A 19,594-nucleotide genomic window follows, 5' to 3' on the forward strand; every position below is an offset into this window, starting at 1 on the left:
GTAGCCAGTGAGGCTGCATCATCAAGGTGGAGTCGTGTCTCAGAGAGAGTCAGAAGATAGGATGGGAAAGAAAATTTTAGATAAAAGCAGGTTTGTTACCTGTGAAGCAGATGTGCCAAAGAGCACAGTCTCTGGTAGCTTTAGAGTAACATATTGGGGTGGTTGGGTTGAGGAGGATGGGAATAAGGGAGTGGGCTATTGGTGACAGAAAAGGGGTTTGAACAATGGATGGGAAAACCTTCAGCATCACTGGGGTGGTGGGTTGGGTGTAACTAGAAGATGGTTTGTTAATCACTGAAGAATGAATTCTGGGGAGTTATTAACATTGCTAGGTGTTAGGCAGTTCAGGTGAAGGGGCCAGTTAAGGGAACTAGTGGAATGGCATTCCTCTTATCCTGAAGACAGCAGATAGGGATAAGGATTAGATTGAACTCACTATTTGATTGCATTGGTATAGGTAACTCCTGGGTGAGAAAACTCCCTCTGCCAATCAGGTTGGCACCTTCTCTGTAGTATATAGGCTTGAATTGTTGCATAGAGCATAGAAAGGTCAAGTAACTCTCCCAGGGTTACACAGTCAATGTAAAACAGAGGGAAGACTTTAACCCAAGCCTTCCTGGCTTTAAGCCCAGCTCTGTCCATTATACAACACTGCCTGTCACATAAGTAATTACAGAATAAATATAACAATAATAAATACTAATAAGTTAAATGCAAGGTAATTAGGGAGGGAGTGAACACCAGTACTCAGGATCAGGAAAGGCCTCTTTTGAAAGGGGGTGCTGGATCCGTGTCTTGAAGGAAGAGAGGGATTTTGTGAGGTGTAGAATTAGGAAGAGGGTACATTCCAGGCATTTGGGGTGACCAGTGCAAGAGAACAGAGATGGGAGATGTAGTACCATATATAAGAAGTAGAGAGAAGGCCAATTTGGTTAAATCAAAGAGTGCAGGGATAGGGAATAATGTCAGTGATGCTGGAAAAATAGAACTGTGAAGCCACTGGAGCTTATTGAGTAAGGGAGTGACATGATCAGGTCTCTGGGCAAGGAAAATCACTTTGGTAGCTATGTGGAGGGTGGACTGGAGTGAGGAGAAATTTGAGGCAAAGAGAACAATTAGCAGGCTATTAAAATTATCTGGTCAAGAGGCAGTGAGGGCCTGAACTAAGGTGATAGCTGTATTGAATAGAGAAAAAGGATTAGATACAAGACATGGGGAAGTTTAAAAAAAAAGGAAAATTTGGTGCATGTGGTGGGGGGAAGTGAAGATAAATCCAAGATTATAAGCCTGGGAAACTAAAAGAATGATGGTGCCTTGGACAGGAATTGGGAAGATGGAAAAAGGGGTGGGTGTGGAGAGAAAGATAATGAGTTCTGTTTTACATGTTGCTGAATTTGTTATTAACAAGGACATCTAGTTTGAAGTGTTCAGTAGGTAGTTAGTGATGTGGTATTGAAGCTCAAGGAAGAGAGTAGGGCTAGGCATACAGATCTGTGAGTCATCTGCATAGAGATGATAATTACATCCATGGGAACTGATGAGATCACTAGAGAGAGAGAGAGAGAGAGAGAGAGAGAGAGTAGAGAGAAGAAAAAAGAGCCAAGAATGGAGCCCTAGGGAACACACACAGTGAGGGTATGGATGGTGAGCCAGCATAGGAGGCTGAGAGCATAGAGTCACAAAAGCCTGTGGGGGGTGGAGAGTGTCCAGGAGGAGAGATGTGACCAACAGTGTCAGATGCAGCAGAGGGATCAAGAAGGATGAGGACCATCAGATGTGACAATTTAGATCATTGGTCACTTTAAAGAGAGACATTTCATTTTAGTGATGAGGTTGACAGCCAGATACAAAGGGTTTGAGGAAGAAATGAGAAGAAAGGAAATGGAGGCAGTAAGTGGAGATGGCTTTCTCTAGTTGAGCTGAGGAAGAAAGGAGAGATTTAGGATGTCAGCTTAAAGCTGAGTGCTAAGGTCTAGTGAGGAAGCTGGGTGGCTCAGTGGATAGATCAGTGGATCTGGAATCAGGAAGATGGGCACATATACTTAATGTGTATGGGCAAGTCACTTAACCTGTGCTTGCCTCAATTTCCTCCATTGTAAAATGGAGATATGAATAGGGTTGTTGTGAAATCAAATGAGATAATATTTGTGAAGCACTTAGTACAGTGAACATAGTAGGTGCTTAATAAATACTTATTCCCTTCCCTTCTCTTTTTAGTGATGGGAGTAGACTTAGACATGTTTGAAAGCAGGAAGGAAGGAATCAGGAGATGGGAAAAGGTTGAAATTTAAAGAAAAGAAGGATGATGGAGGAGGCACCATGCTGAGGAAGAGAGGAGGAGGTGCGATCAAGGGCACATACCTCATTATCAGAGACTAAGGGAGAGGAGGAATAACTAGGGAATAATGTTAAGGGGTTTTGAGGTGAACATAAGGGGATAAGAAGAGAGCCAAATGGTCTCATTTTTTATTAGGTAAGAAGCAAGGTCCTCAGCTGAGGCTTGTTAGAGGTAGAAGTGTTGAGGAGAGAGGGAAAGTATGGAAAGCTTGAGGAGAAATGAGAGTTTGGATGAGCTTCTGTGAGGAATGAGGGAGGTAATCAAGGAGAAATACAGAGGTTTGTCTTGCTGCAGGGCCTGATTGAAGTTTGTTAATATCAATTTATAGTGTACATAGTCAACATACTAAGTTATTGACAGCTCCAGGTAAAATATCAACAATCTCTTGAGCCTGTAAGTCAAAAAAAAATATTACCTACTCAGAGAATTCAAGTTGTTGGGAATGTGTACAGTAACTTTTCTTATCCTGGGAATTTGATAGTTGTTTTTATGTATTACTGGAGCTTTGTTTTCTTGGTGTGGTGTATCACTTCAGTTATATAGCAACAGTTTCAAACAAGGGCTTTCTTTGTCTTTTTAAAACACATGAAATTGAGAGTATAGTTAAAATATGTGTATTCATTCCTTAAAGGAAACATAGTTTTGCACTAAGAATGACTAGCTTTTCTTATGTAGACTTTCAACATTTACAATTCATTGAAGCAAGCAAACATTTCTTATATGCCTACCATGTGCCAGACACTGTGCTAGGGGAAGGAGCAGGGATATGAAAAACGAATATGAAACAAAAATCTGTCCTGAAAGAGCTTACATTCTATCAAATGTCCTTTTAGTGTTTGACCCTGTTAGGGGCCAGAGGGAGAGGAGAGTCAGTGTCAGCTGGCATAACAGGCCTGCCTTACAGACTATCCACTGGCAAAGTACCAAAATGGAGTAGTATCAGGATTCATTTGGTTGTGGCTAAACTGTGTGTGTGTGTAGCTAATATTGAAAAGTAAGGCCTATCATTATTTAAATCCTTCTGTGTTCTGGTAATTTTAAAAAATTTGGCAGAAAATTTCCATTTCAGTGAGTAAAAGGTTGAAACTGGTAGATATTTAAGCTTTTCAATAATTATTGGCCTGAAGCCTTATTATTTCCTTAGATCTTAGAGGTTAATCACAACAGTCCTGCTTTTAAATACTCCAAAAAAATTTCAATGTGAAGTCAAATCTGGTGGTTTGTAGGCATAATTTCCATTCTCCTTTGAGTTAGGTATGAAATTTTGACAACTTAGACAATCATAACTTGCTTTTCAGAAATAAAATGTAGAGTCTGTGCTTTGGAGAAACTTCCCAGTTTGGGCTACAGCATTGCTTATAGTGTTTTTCTACTGCAGTTCTGACAAATATTTTTGTAATAATTGTAACAATGATACATTTGTATACAAAGTGATTTCATGTTCATTAATCCAAACTTCCCAAGATCTGTGTGAGTCAGGCAAGGTAGGCTTCAGTATTGCCATTTTACTCTGAGGAGATTGATTCTCAGGCCAGGGGAATTACTCAAGGTCACATGACTAGTAAATGGGGGAACCACTCCAATTAAGGTCTTGTGAATTCTAGTCCATTTCTGTTCCATGACACTACTACCTCTCTTTTAGTGATCTTTGATTCTTGTTCTAAGTAAAATACTTCACCCATGAGGAGGAATGATTGATGTTTGGGGGCACAAAACAAGGAACACACAGCAGGTGGATCAAAGACCTTAAGACTCCTTAAGCACCTACTACATTTGAGGCAGTATGTCTGACTGGCCCTAGCTAAGCCCATTTTTTTGCTCTCTGGAAGTGGTGATCTCTTGTCTTCTTTTTGCTTCTCCTCAGGGAGCTTATGGACATGCCTAGTGTCTCCTTGGAAAACAAAGCTTATCCCAGTGGAGAAGAGTTTATAAGCCATTTAATGGCTATATTGTGCATTTATATATAATTTTAAGGTCTTGGGAAAACATGCTAAAAATAACTACCAGTTGATAGCAGTCAGCTCCTTTTATGCGGTGCCCCAATTAATATCTGAAATCTTTAAATTTATTTTGTTGTATAATATTATCAATATAAAAGTGCTTGTAGTCTAGGTTAAAGATCCTACCCCATGTATTTATTAAAAAGGCGCACAATTAAATGAAGAGGTATGTGATCCCTAGTTAGAGGAAGAAGTGCCGATAATTGGGAGCCAGTGAATGAAATAAAAGAATAATCAGTCTTAGATTAATGATAAATTAACATTATCAAAGGGCATTATGTAGTATCTCATTAGAGCCTCACCTCACAACAATTCTTTGAGGTAACTACTACAGGTATTATTTTTATTCCCATTTGTCCTTAATTGTATCAGAGGATAGAAGGAAAAGGTTATTGGGATCACCTGTCTGATTGTTTGCTTAAATACAAATACATTTAAATTGGAAATGAGGTAGGGTACAATCTGGGCTATCATGAAACGGAATCTGACCTAGCTTGGATGTTTGAAATATCCTAACCTTCTCTCTACCCAGTTTGGTATGGCTCTCTGACCAGAAAGTCTGAGTGATGTGTGGTGCTGCCATTTGCATGAGGGCAAATAAATGGAGAGACTGTGTGAGGAGGGACTAGTTACAGTGTTTTACCAGTTTCTCTTTTTTTCAGCTTTTCTCAGCCTGTACTGGAGACTATATATGAAAGTCCTGAACACAAGTGTATTTAGTGGTTGGGCAGCTTTGTAGAAACTGTCTCCATAGATTCACTCCACAGACCGCAGCCAAAAAATGTGGGCTGTGGGCTGTGGGCTGTAATCGTAACTCCTGCCAGGCATGCAGTGTGGAAAGTCCCTAGTTGTGCCATTTGAGAACAGCCTCGGAAAGTACCTAAGAGGAGTCATTGTTTGTTCATTTGAAAAGGGCAGAGTGTTTCTGTAGGGACTCCTCATCTGGTTAGCCTTTGATTTGAATGATAAAGCCTTATCACTGACTTTTAAAATTAGCAAATGTTACAGGGCCAGAAAAGAGATGAAATACTCATAGATAAAGTTTAAACAAAACTCCCTTCTGGCACTAACATTTCCTTTTACTTCTTAAAGCTAGCAAAATTTATATTCTCTTTAGGTTGCTCAGAATACATCTGTTTCTACTCTTAATTCCCAGCTGCCTGAATTGTTTGGTAAGCTGTGGAAAACTGTAAAGTACTTGAATTAAAGTAAAAAAAAAAATCCCATTTGGCTTTTGAATGTCGGGTTTTTTCTTTTCTCTGAAACCTTTACCAAAGTATTTAGCAAAAGATGACGCAGATTGTTTTTAACCATTGATAGAATAAAGAACAGTTTTAAAAATCCATGTATGATATGGAAAAATTAATAGTCTCTGAAATTATAAATCAAGTTAAATTGTTCTCATTTGAGACTTGGAAGTATGATGCTTACATTTACCTCAGTTAAAATTGACTGTAATTGAATGAAATATTGATGACTCAGATGTTTAATCTAGGTAAGGCTGATGAGAAAAAAAATAGGAACTTCCTTTTAGTTATAAAGTAGTCACAGGGTTTCTTGGCAGGTAGGAAGGACAAGGCAGTGGTATCTGCTACAGTGTAAGAACTCTAGATTCATCTAGGGATTAAGACAGCAAAGCAGTTTTTCTAAATCCATAGTGATACAGGATTTAAATCAGCTCAGTGGGAAATTGGATTTGTATGGTTTAGTCTTTGGCCATTTAGAATTGCTGAAGAAATTTTATTTATTAAAGCCAAGAAGCAAAACCAGACTGAGAGAATTAACATGTGTTGTTAAATCCAGGTTGCAGAACAACATTGGTTTAGGTTTACATAATGTATTGGAGCCCAGAATTCAGGCTTTCTAAGTAAAATGAATCGTATATTTTAGGTTTTATGCTACTGTTTCAGAAATTGCTAATATTTTCCAGAGTTTTTCTGAAATTGGTAGAAAAGTGGTTTTGGAGAAGAGAATTTCCCCAAAATATTTAAAGAAATACTTCCCATTTCATATATACATACCTCTACCCCACTAAGTATATTATTTGTAGGACTCATAGTGATTTTTCCACTCATGTTTTGGTGGCAAGATTGAACTCTTCTATTATAGACTTAGGTTTTTTGGTAACGTAGATATTACTAAAATTGATTTTGAGATTCCCTGATTAGCCTTTAAAGTTTCTGTCAATACAGATTTTACTATAATGCCTCTTGGTCTTCAGTGCTGCTATTGTAAATTTAGGAATACTTAATGAATGTAATTTCATACTTAATGGCATTAGAGTTTTTAAGTGCTTTCAGGAAAGATTTACCAGAAGCTTTCCTTTCTATTTGGACACGCCCTTTGTAACAGGATTTTAATTGCAAGCCACTATTGGTAGGTTGATTAGAGGCTAGGGCCCTTGCCTTATTTCTAGCTACACTTGGGATACTTTGCCAGGGAGGCTGAACAGATTGTAGACCTACCTCATTAATGTTAATGGGTTTGTGGATTTGACTGTCGTGCCCCAAAGATGAAAGCCCCAGAACTGGGTGTGAAGAAAAGACAGTTGGAGGAAAAGCAAATGGTATTTAGATACTAGATCTCAAAAGTTAGTCCAAACCCTACACTATGACAGGTATATCCCAAGGGCTGACAGGGTGTGAGATTGAATAGACCAAGTGCTTAGAAAAGAGATTACAACATAGGATATATTAGTCATTCTCTGGGATTTTTATATATATTGCTTACTCCTAAAATATCTAATCTTTGCTCTTAGCAGCTGTGTTAATTCACATGGAATGAAAATACTCAGTGAGCATATTTGTGGATACTTAAAACTGTAGAGTAATACAAGAGTAAACCAAATCTGTGTTTTCTGGCATGTTCCTTTCAAAGTCAGTCAGATTGTTCTCCAAAGAAGCCCTGAAAAATCCCCTTAGGTCTTATAACTCATGAGTAAAATAAGTGCTGAACCAATTGGGTATCATTGGAGAATAAACACTAATATTAGGGAAAGCCCCAGATAGTCAATATTTAAATTTATTCCATTCTGCTTTTGAATGCAGAAAAAATGATGAAGGAGGTAATAAGGTCAGAAAAGGCTCATCTAGCAAGTAAAGATGTCCACCATCTTTTTATAAAAAAAAAAAAAAGCAATCTCAAAAGCAGCAAAGAATTTTCTGAAATACTGCATCAGTTTTCACAGAAATTACTGGTATTGGTGTCAGATGTAAATATTAGGTTGGTTTCCCTTCTGGTCATATGCATTCAGGTGGGCCCAGGTGGTTTCCTCTACAGTTCCTGAAGAATGGCTTTTTAAAAGCACCTGTCATTTTTTGAGACAATTGATTTGGTTTATCCAACAAAGTAAATGTTTTTTGCAGTGTATCTGTTTCTCTTAAAACAAAACACTGTAATATTACACAAAATATATAGCCCTGTAATAGGCTTCCTTGCCTATGAGCCTAGTTAATTTCCAGAATTCAGTGTGATGCCTTTAGTTAAAATTTTCTGTTTTAAAATTGCCACATACCCAATTTGTATATTATATTAGAATATTTGAAAGCTTAATACTTGAACCTTGGTAAAAGTTACATATCAAGGAAAGGGGATATCTTCAGGTGATGTTTCAGTCTAGACAAGGCCTTTCTTGTTTCATTGAGCTCTTGGGCCTTTGGAAAAGCAATACTTTGGTATGATGTAGAAACTCATGCATGCAGGGTGTTATCTCCAGTCTTCATATGAGTGGTTGGACCTCTTGTCTCCTTTTTCACATAGATAATTACATACTGCATGGTATGTCAATACTGTCAGAGTCACCAGTCATAGAATAGGGTGTGTTCCCTAATTAGCAGATTCTCAATGTAAAAATAATACATACCAAACTGTATTTTGTTGGAGAACATAAAAATAAGTAAAACCAGTACCCTCCTCTAGTGCACTGTATGATCAGCTGTACTGGTGTACTTGCTGCTCCTTGAACATGACATACATCTTCCATATCTTTTGCCTTTATACTGACTGTCTGCCATGTTTTCCCTTCTATCTCCACCTCCTAGAATAATCAATCCCTGGCTTCCTTCAAGACTCATCTTAGATACTGCCTTCTTCATGAGATCTTTCTTGGTCCCTTTCAGTTGCTAGAACCTTCCCTTCTAAGGTTGCCTTCCATTTAATCTGCCTGTATATGGCATATATCTATTTATTTTCATGTTCTCTCCATTAGAATGCACATTCCTTGAGGCAAGGGATATTTTTTGCCCCTTTTTATATCCTGAACACTTAGCACAGTACCTAGAACATAGTAATCGATTAATAAATGCTTCTTGATTGGTTAGTTGATTTTCTTGCTTAACAAGACAAATACTAAGATTATCTGTTAAAACATATTTAGCTTTTAATGTTGGCATTTAGCACCATCCATCACCTAGCACACTACTTACTTCTTTATCTTCTCTCAGTACTCGAATTCAAGTCTTCTAATTAAACTTGTTTTCCTTATCTTCTAAAATATATGTCACATTCAGTTCCATGTCTGTGTGAAAACAAACTGTTCTCAGGCAATTTTCTAAAGAAGTGCCCGGGGCAGCTAGGTGGTGCAGTGAGTAGAGCACCGGCCCTGGAGTCAGGAGGACCTGAATTCAAATCTAGCCTCAGACATTTGACATACTTACTAGCTGTTTACCTTGGGCAAATCACTTAACCCCAATTGCCCTACCTTTCCCCCTCCAAAAAAAAAAGAAAGAAAAAATAAAGAAGTGCAAACTGTCAACATTCATTTGTCTGATGTAAAGACTGGAAAGCAGTTTAGCAGAAATTAGATTTAGACCAATATCTTGCACCATATACTACAATAAACTCAAAATAGATATTAATACTGGACTTATATTTTAAAGATAACACCATTTTTAAAAATTAGAAGAGAATAAGATTAAGTACTTTGCACCAAGATGGCAGGATTCTTAACCAAATGAGGAATAGAGAAGATAAAACTTTTTTTTTAAATTTCATAACATTGAAAAGCTTTTGCAGAAACAAAATCAATGTAGCAGGGATAATAAGGGAAACTCTTACCTGGGGTAAAAATCCTTTGCATCAGATATCCCTGATATGCAAGATAAATAGGGAATTAACACAAATCTGGACCAAGGAGCAGCTAGTGATAGACTATTGGGCCTAGAGTCAGGAATACCTCAGTTCAAATCCAGCCTCAAACACTTAGTAGCTGTTTGACCCTGGGCAAGTCACTTAACCTTGTTTGCCTCAGTTCCTCATCTGTCAAATGAGCTGGAGAAGGAAAGGGAAACCACTCCAGTATCTTTGTCAAGAAAACCCCAAACGGGATCATGAAGAGTTGGACATGGTTGAAATGACTGAACAGCAAACAACAAAAAATAAGACCAAGAGCTATTCCACAATGGATAAGTGGTCAAAGGATATGAGCAAATAACTATCAAAAGAAGTTCAGACTATTAACAACTTTATGAAAAATCGCTCCAAACCACTGATAAGAGAAATGCAAATCAAAATGACTCCAAGGTCTCCTCAGACCTGTTAATTGCCAAAGATGAAAAAGATAGGACTAGTCGTTGTTGAAGAGGTTATGGAAAGAAAGACACACTGATACATTGCTGGTGGAATCATGAATTTGGCACAATAATTCCAGGAAATAATTTGGAATTATTATAAAAAAATAGATAAAATGGCCCGCTCTTTGACCCTAAGATCCCACTGCTAGGTATGTACCCCCAAGGAAGTCAAAGACAGAAAGGACCCATATATCCCCAAGGAATCCTAGTGCCACTTTTTATGGCAGCAAAGAACTTGAAACAGATGGTAGATGCCCATTACTTGGAGAATGGGAAAAAAATTGGCATATAAACATAATGGACTATATCTGTGTAATAAGAGAAATTGGAAGATTTATGTGAATTGTTCTAAACAGAAGCAGGAAAACAATAGATTTGGAAAGAATAGGAAGGAAAAGAAATTGAATACTAGATAATTATAATAACCAAACTTGTCTAAGGAGAAGAGTTGAGAAACTGTGCTTTCCTCCCTTTATTACAGGGGTGGGAGATTATAGGTATGGTGTATTACATACACTGTCAAACACAGTCAAGGTGTTGCTTAGTTTTGGTGAAGTGCTTTTTTTCCTCTTTTAAAAACTCTTTTACAATGGATGGTTTGCTTTGTAGAGAAGGTAGGGAGATGTTCAGTAATGTGATGTATAAACTAAAAACATAGTGAAAATAAGATTTTTACTGATGTATAAACTAAAAACATAGCGAAAATAAGATTTTTACAAGTGCCATGTAAAAGTTTCAAATCACTAATTTTTTTCTTTATTTTTAACATTCATTTAAAAAAACTTTTGTATTCCAAAATCTTTTCCTTCAGCCCCTCCCCAATCCATTGAGGAAGCAAACAATGTGATATCAGTTATACACATGAAGTCTTGCAAGACATTCCCATATTAGTCATGTTGTTAACAATAATAATAATAGGAAGAAACAGAAAATTTGTTCTTCAATCTGTACTCAGTTCATCCATTCTCTCTCTGGAGACGGATAGCATTTTTCACAGGTCTTTGGACTTGTCTTGGATCATTGTCTTGATCAGAGTAGTTAAATCTTTCACAGTTGATCAATCTTTACAGTATTGCTGTTACTGTATATAATGTTCTTCTGGTTTTATTCACTTAACTTTGCATCAGTTCATATTAATATTCCCAGGTTTTTCTAAAACCATCCTGCTTGTCATTGCTTAGCACAGTAGTATTCTATCATAATCATACCACAGCTTGTTAAGCCATTATCCAATTGATGGGCATCCCCTCAATTTCCAGTTCTTTGCCACCACAAAAAATACTGCTAGAAATTTTTTTGAACCTTAGGGCCTTTTCCCTCCAAATCATTAATTATAAGAGAAGTTCCTGTTAAAACATTCCTGTGATTTCACCTTGCATCACACCCATTAGCTGGGCAAAGATGACAAAGGACCAAAATTATATGACTGTGGAATACAGTGTCTCTGTGCCTTATTTTCCTATCTTATAAATGAAATGAGGGGTTGGAATTATTTCTCTGCAGTCCCTTACAGTGCTTGCTGACAGTGTGGTACTGTGGATAAAGCCCTTGATTTGGAATCAGAGGTTCTGGGTTTGGTTGATCCTGGAGGGCAGAACCAAGAGCAATCAGTAAACATTTCAAGGAGCCAAACTTAGGTTTGATGTCAAGAAAAACTTCTTAACAGTTAAAACAGCTAAGAAGAAGAATGGGCCACTGTGGAAGGTGGTAGTTTCCTTTTCATTGGAGGAAACCAAGCAAAATATGGTTGACAATTTGTCAGGTATGTTATAGAAGCAGGTATCTTTCTGCTACGATAAGTTTCTTTGAATATAGGTTGGACTCTAGATAGGTAGGTAACTACTGAATTCTCTTGCAACTCTGGAAATCTTGATTGTATTATGTACTGTTGGTAGAAGTGTGAAGGTGTTCTGTAAAAGCATTTGGACTTCTATTAGAAAGGTCATTAAACCTTTCATGTTCTATGATCCATTAGCATCACTACTGGTCATGTGTCCCAAGGAAATCAGACACAAAAGTAAAGGTCTCATATATACAAAAATATCTGTAGCAGAATTTTTGTGGTAGAAAAAAACTACTGCCAAAGTGAATGCCTTTCTTTGAGCATTGCTTAAATAAATTGCAGTGCATTTATGTAATGTAGGGGTTCTTAACTTTTTTATTGTGAAGGACTCCTTTGGCAGTCTGGTGAAGCCTATGGAGCCAAAGTTTTTAAGGGCATGAAATAAAATATTTAAGGTTACAAAAGAAACCAGTTGTATTGGTATTTATTTGTGACCCCAAGATAAGAGCCTCTGATGTAATGAAATATTATTGTACCATGCGAAATGACATGAAGTATACAGAGAAACTTGGGAGTATTTCTGTCACTTAGAGTGAATGAAGTAAGTGGAATAATGACCACAACAACATCAAAGAAAGTATCATTGAAAAAAGAGCTGGGATCAAATATAGTGGTACACTCTTGTAACTCCTGCTGCCGGAGAGGCTGAGGTGGTAGATCATTTGAGTTCAGGAATTCTGAACAGCAGTAGGGGAGGACTAAAGCCAGTAGGTGTCTGCACTAAGTCTGGTACTAGTATGGTCAGTCTTGGCTTGGGAATGGAGGGCCACCAGGCAATTGCCTTAGGAGAGGAAGATACATAAATTTGTTTGATGATGAAAGCATTTTGGCTTTACTTACTCAGTATAATTGTATTTTATGCTTCAATTAAATAAAAATCAAAACAGTTTTCCTTGTCTAGACTATTTCATTAACTTTTACTTAGGGTTATGATATTGATAGACTTACCTTCAAATTGTAAAAGCATTTACCAAGAACTCAAAAAGATATATGTATACTGCTCATATTTGATACCATTTGATATGGCATTGGAAAGTCATCACATAAGAAGTATGGACTATACTAATACAAGAGCAGTATCAGCCATCCACCTTTGCCTCAGACCTTTCAGATAGCATGTGAAGCTGAAAGGGCATTTTTTTTATTAAGATTTTTTATTTTTAGTTTACAACACTTAGTTCCGCATGATTTTGAGTTCCAGAATTTCTTCCTCCCGCTAGCCCCCTCCTCCCCTAGATGGCATGGAATCCGATATATCTTCTACATATAACTTCACATTGAACTTATTTACACAATATTCAAGTTGTAAAGAAGAATTATGACCAATGGAATGAATCATGAGAAAGAAGAAACAAAACCAAAAACAAAAGAGGAAAAAAAAGAGAGCAAATAGTTTGCCTCAATCTGCATTCAGACTCCATAGTTCTTCCTCTGGATGTAGATAGCTCTCTCCATCATGAGTCCTTTGGAGTTTTCTTGTATTGCTGAGAAGAGCCAAGTCTGTCAAGGTTAGTCCTCACAGAATCAATATATCTGTGGTTGTGTATAATGTTCTCCTAGTTCTGCTCTGCTCACTCAGCGTTATATCTTGTAGGTTTTTCCAAGTTATTATGAAGTACATATCTTCCCCATTTCTTACAGCACAATAGTATTCCATTACATTCATATACCACAACTTGTTCGCCATTCCCCAATTGATGGGCATCCCCTTGATTCTTTGCTACTACAACAAGAGCCACTAGAAATATTTTTGTACATATGGGACCCTTTCCCACTTCTGTGATCTCTTTGGGATACAGCCCTAGAAGTGGTATTGCTGGGTCAAAGGGTATGAACATTTTTATAGCCTGAAAGGGCATTTTTTATGAGATAACATAAGGGAGGTGCTCACCCTATAGGTTCAGTGGTCCCTCAGTCTTTGTGTACCACTGCTGCCAACTCTGGAGCTTGTTTCTAGAGGTTTGGTGAGCTTATGGAATAAAGTAGAATTCAAGGGCTTTACCAGCTTGCATGGAACCACATTTTTATAGTTTTTCTATAAGCCATGGCAATATCTAGTTGTCCTTTCAGATGCTATGGTTAGTGCTGTCCCTGTTTGTTGACACAGAGCATGCCATGTTTGTGGAATATCTTTATTAGGCTGCTTACATCGAATGTGTTGATTACCATGTGACCATTCTTGTGGTACGCACTGTGGCTAAAACAAGAAAATAGTCTATTTGTAGTCCTAGTCCTCAGGAAGTTTAAAACTCTACCATGCTGAATTGCACTTGCTTATACAAGGTATCCCAAAAGTCTTACTGCACTTCCCCCCTCCCACCTTCTCACCCCTAGTTTTAAAACTGCCCTAAGACTTTTGGGGTACCCTGTATATTGCCTTGCATTATTTTTCTAGCCTTTTCACATGAGTATACTTGTCTCTTTGGGTAGGTTGTAAACTCCTTTAGGACGGGGACTGTAAGTATCCTGCCTTTAAGAAATTTATTCACAGTGCCTATCACAGTAAGGTAATACACACTAGATGAATGGGGGGGAAATGTTTTATGAAGAAATTTTTTTAAAGAAATATTAGTACCTGTATAGTTAGCTTGGTGGCAAAATGGAGGAAATTTTAAAATGCTTGGAATAAAGCAAATTTGAGAAAAGCAGGCGGGCAAACAGGAATAGGTAGAGAATGGCAGCAAAGATTTAGAGTGCAGTGCCTAACCTAAATATATTAATGTTCCTAACCTAATGTCAGTAGTATGAATATATGGAGGGATTTTTTTCTCCTCAGTAGTTGAAGTTGCATTGACTCAACCTTATTTCCTTGACTCCTTTTGTCTAAAATCATCTTAAATGTCTTCAAGACAGCTGGCCTGGGCTAGGATGGTTAGGAAAGTGATAAAGGCAAGGAGCAGTCTAGTGAGTTGGACCTTTTAAAATGAAAGTCAAAAAGAAGTTATATTCTTTAAGTTTAATGTTCCCCTTCAATGGGCACATTTGAGAATTTGTTATTTGGTCTTCAGTGGCTTGGCACTGTGAGCTAAATTGAACACCTCGAAGAGGAAATGACGATATTAGATAGCAGATGAAAAGCGTGCCTGGTGTGTGCTTGAGTGATGTAGATATGAGAGGGAGTCCAGATAGCGAAAAATCCAGCAGGAAGTTAAACAGACACTTTGAGAAAAGGAGAATGTTTTCCTTGACTGCCTCTCTAGGCTGTTGATGGTATGAGAGACCTGCTTCTTCTGAGGACAGTCACAAGGTTTATTACTCTAGGAAATTTGCTGAAAGTGAAGGAGCATGTAAAAATAAAGTTCTTATATCTCTGACTGTTACCATAGCTGGCTCTAAAAGTATCTCTTGATGGATTTTAAAGGAGGTGATGGTTCTGTTTCCTCTTCAGCAAAGTCTGAGGGAGAGCTCTCTTCATCATTCTTATCATCCTTCTTTCCTCCTTAAATCTAAGTAAGATCAGATTTTCATCATACTTTTCCCTTGCTACAGCTATCCAGCCATATCAGCAAGGGATCTTGTTCATCAGCTTGTTCATTTTGTCCATTCTTGGATTTACTGAAAGAGGCAAAAGAAGGAACATTCCGACAACTTATGACCATCATTTTGGTCCAGTCTTGGCTACTTTACATTTAGTGTCTTTAGAGCAGCACCTTTAAACCTAATTCCAGAATAAGAAAATGAGGGCATATACACATGACCCTCTTCTTGTGGCACTGTCAGGGAGTTAATTAAGCTGGCTGACAAAACAGCAGATCTCTTTTTTGGTGACTCCCAGTAAGCCTCCCATTGTTTGCTCTATTGAACCTGCTCCCTTTGTTGCCACAGAGCTGCCATGAAGGACACTGCCCATTCATGCTAATCGAGTGCCCAGCATGTAAGTGGATGATCAAACTGGGTGAGAAGGAGCATCATTCTGAGCGGGAATGCCCAAAGAGAAGCCTCAACTGCAGATACTGCAAAGTTCTTTTCTACTATCCTGACATAAAGGTACGAGACCAAAAGCAGGAGTCACTTGGCCACATCACGCTCTCATAGTGTAGTTCTGCCTTTTCACCCAAATTGACTGATTTAGGATCTGTGATGATCTATGACAGAAGCTGCAGTAGAATAAACGAATTTCTAATGGGCTGAAGAGACAGTCATTTTGGGAACTCTTAAATTGAGTGCTTTCTTATAGTAAAATGATGGTAGGTCATTAACAATACGCACATAAATATTAGTTTTTAAATCTGCAACGTTTTCTTTTCTGGTTCTCTTTTGTTTTTGTTTACTTTCGCTCTCATCGCAAAGAATTGCAATATAGGTGAGTTGTGTGGTAGCATGACTTAACTTTTGGATATATAAAGTGACTACAGAACAATTTTTAATACTTTCATTTTCCCCTTGGCCTTTCTCAAGCTTGCCTGTGATCACATGAGGATGAAAAAATGAATTGGTTGAGGACCACTTATGACATCTTTATTGGAAACTACAGTACAATCCTGTCAAACTCTCTTACTCTCTTTTGATCCCAGACTTCAGTCTAAAGCCAGTCTGCAGTGGGGCTCAGGGCTAACTGTTTGGGGCACTGGAGTTGGAGGTGATAGGCAAGGAAACTCGAGGAGAGGGCACATGTACTTTCTCTGCCTTCTAGAACCAGGCTTCAGATTATCTATAAGTGATAGAGGCTTACTCTCTTCTACAAGTAGTTTTTATCCTCACTAGGAATCCTGGTTGATTTTTAGACAGTATGGTATTGCCCCATTTTATATGATACAGACAGTGCTACTGAAATCTTCCTTTGTTCCTGTTTTCTTTCCTCTCTTTTTCCTTCAAGTTAGTTCATCAAACTTTTATGTAAGTGCCTGCTCAATACTGGACTTTGGTTGTGATCTCAATATGAACTCACTGTTCTGACTATAAAAGTCAGTTATTGGACTTCAATCAGATGCACGTGAAATCTATTCACTTGCCTTAGAATTGTAATTGTTGAGTGTTCTGCATTTATAGCAAGAGGTCTTGTTTTTCCCTTTTAGATTGGGTGATTGTTTAGGAAGTTTTAGTATTGGGTAGAGTCAGTGAAAAACAATCTGTTGGAGTGAGGCATACACATGCAACCTGAATATTATTTGGGATGGTACATTGAGTGGTCTTAACATTTTTGATTAAAGTAGAAGTGGATGTGTCATTTAAAACTGCTCAGTTTTCTTATGTTTTCCACATCCAGCATTTTATAATCTTAAAGTAGTTTGTCATAAAACAGACACATGGTTTTAAAAAAAGTGTTCTAGTAGCAATGATTTTAGTGGTCTGGAGTTCTAGCTCTTACAGTATTTATATAGAACAAAGATAATAGTGGATGATTTATTTTATTAATAAAAAACATAAATAACAACAAAAAGATGTGATTTAACATATTTTATTGATTATTGGACCAGTGTTAATAGGAAACATCTTGTTTCCAAAGAGATTCTAGTCATTTGATTTCATTTAGTAGGAACATTTGAGGATTAGTAAGATTGAAGGTTTATGAGTGACAGTTTTCCTCCTTCTCTTTCCTTCTCCTCCCTCCACCCCTGAAAAAATAAAAAACCAAAACCCTTGTAACAAATAAACATAGTTAAGCAAAACATTTCCAAAAACGTGTATCTTTTTGCATATTAGTCACTGCTTTATCAAGAACTAGGTAGCATTCTTCATTATTTGGAATCAGACTTGATTTTAACAAAGTTCTTAATTCTTTCAGAATTGTTTGTTTTTACAGTCTTGATACTGTAGTATAAATTGTTCTCTTGGTTCTGCTCACTTTATTCTGAATCAATTCAGACAAGCCTTCCCAGTCTCTGAAGCAATCTCTTTCTTCTTTATTTCTCATAGTACAATAGTATTCCATTACATTAATATACCACAATTTGTTCATCCATTTTTAGTTGATTGGTACTCCCTTAGTTTCCAGTTCTTGGCCACTACAAAAGGAGCTTTTGCAAATATATTGTACTATGTCTAGGACCCTTTCTTGGGGTGTAAACCTCATAGTGGTACTTCTGGGTCAAAAGGAATGTAAGGTTTAGTAACTTTGTGGATCTAGTTACAAATTGCGTTTCAGAATGGCTGTACCAATTCACAACTTCACCAACAGTGTATCAGTGTGTCTCTTTTCCCATAACTTCTTCAACCTATGTCATTCTCCTTTTTCGTTCATCAATCTGATGGGGGTGAGGTAGAACCTCAGAATTCTATTAATTTGTTATTTCTCTAATTACTAATGATTTGGAGGATTTTTTTCCTATGACTACAGGTATCTTGGATTTTATTCCTTGATAACTGCCTATTGAAATCCTTTGACCAGTTTCTTTTTAACAGGTGTGAATCAATAAAGAAGCATTTATTAAGTACTTATCATATGCCAATTGCTAAATGCTGGGATGGAGAAGAAATACATTAAAAGAGGGCAAGGGAAACTAATGTCTAAAAATAGACCTGACATATAAAGGGTGTCCTAAAAAAGTCTTAGCATAGTTTTAAAGCTATTATTGTTCTTTAGCTTAAAACAGAACTAAGGCTTTTGGGGACATGTTATATACATGGTTTCTGTAGTAAACGCAAACTAAAATGTTAGTAATGTCTTTAGATCACTGATGTTTCTTTTAGCACAGTCTTGTAAAGGCCTAAGCCTGTAGGGATGTTGTTCTCTAGCCACAGAAGTCTTGAAGTAGGATCTGGCATGCCGATTTTAGAGTCCTACGCAAATTTGCTTTTCTAAGGAGCATTGTCAGGAAAGATTAAATGCTTTCCCTTTCCATCTTTAGTCCCCAAACCTCTTAATTTACAGCAAACAAGTATTTGGAATTAGGAAGTTAAATTTCTGCTTAATTAGTGCTACTTTTGTGAAAGAAACCCTTTGAAAAGGGTTTCAGTTTCTTTATTTAGAAGATTCAGTATCAGTGTCATGGGAAGAGATCTTTTTCATGGCTTTAAGAAACTGTATAAGTGGAAGAATTGCCCAAGCAATATTTAGTTTTTTTTTTTTTGTTTTTTTTTTTTGCTTTTTGGCAGGGCAATCAGGTTAAGTGACTTGCCCAAGGTCACACAGCTAGTACATGTGTCAAGTGTCTGAGGCCGGATTTGAACTGAGGTCCTCCTGACTCCAGGGCCGGTGCTCTACTCACTGCGCCACTTAGCTGCCCCAGTATTTAGTTTTCATGATTAATCTTCATTACCAGGTGGGCTATTTAGGTAGAATTAGGTAGAATTGAAGAAGCTGCTTGAAGGAAGATATTCTCAGCAGAGAGTCACTGTCAGCCCTAATGATTCTTGTCTCTTTTTTTTTGAAGGCCCATGACGAGATCTGTCCCAAATTTCCCTTGACTTGTGAAGGCTGTGGTAAGAAGAAAATTCTGCGAGAAAAAGTAAGTTGAGTTTCATATATTTTAGGACTCAGGATAACAGAATGTGCTCCTTTTATAAACATTGCATTTATACTGAATGACGTTGAGACAAAGTTACAAACTCAGGCTTACGAGGCCCAGAAAAGAAAAAAAAATGATTGGTCCACATGCCAAGGACCTTGCAAATAAGAGGGCTAGTGAATAGAAATATATGCCTTTCTCTCATTGGCAGTATATTGATAGCAAAATGACAAAAAATTTTATTTTTCCACCAAAAATTCTTACAGGCAAGTTGTCAAGTGGCTAATTCCAATAACTTATTTTTAAGTGTTAAAAATTTTGTTTTTACCTATGAATTACTTGATTCCTGAGTATGACCTTTTACCTTGGACCTTACACAGTTTTGTACATCTCTTGTGCACTTATCTCTACCGGACTATTACAATAACTTCCTAATTCTTCAAGTGTCCTAGCAA

At 37.4% G+C, this 19,594-nt stretch overlaps 1 protein-coding gene across 4 annotated transcripts in view; it reads left to right on the forward strand.

Moving 5' to 3' along the window:
* TRAF2 (TNF receptor associated factor 2) overlaps positions 1-19,594 on the forward strand; it is a 51,910-nt gene that overhangs the window by 21,398 nt on the left and 10,918 nt on the right. For 3 of the 4 annotated variants that reach the window (XM_036752689.1, XM_036752690.1, XM_036752691.1), the window contains exons 5-6: positions 15,577-15,738; positions 19,065-19,139. In XM_036752689.1, coding sequence (XP_036608584.1) covers positions 15,577-15,738; positions 19,065-19,139 — 237 coding nt within the window. The remainder of the gene's footprint in view (positions 1-15,576; positions 15,739-19,064; positions 19,140-19,594) is intronic. The other variant, XM_036752692.1, reaches the window with a different exon arrangement.

Source organism: Trichosurus vulpecula, chromosome 3 (genome assembly GCF_011100635.1).
Source record: "Trichosurus vulpecula isolate mTriVul1 chromosome 3, mTriVul1.pri, whole genome shotgun sequence".
Classification (NCBI taxonomy): Eukaryota; Metazoa; Chordata; class Mammalia; order Diprotodontia; family Phalangeridae; genus Trichosurus; species Trichosurus vulpecula.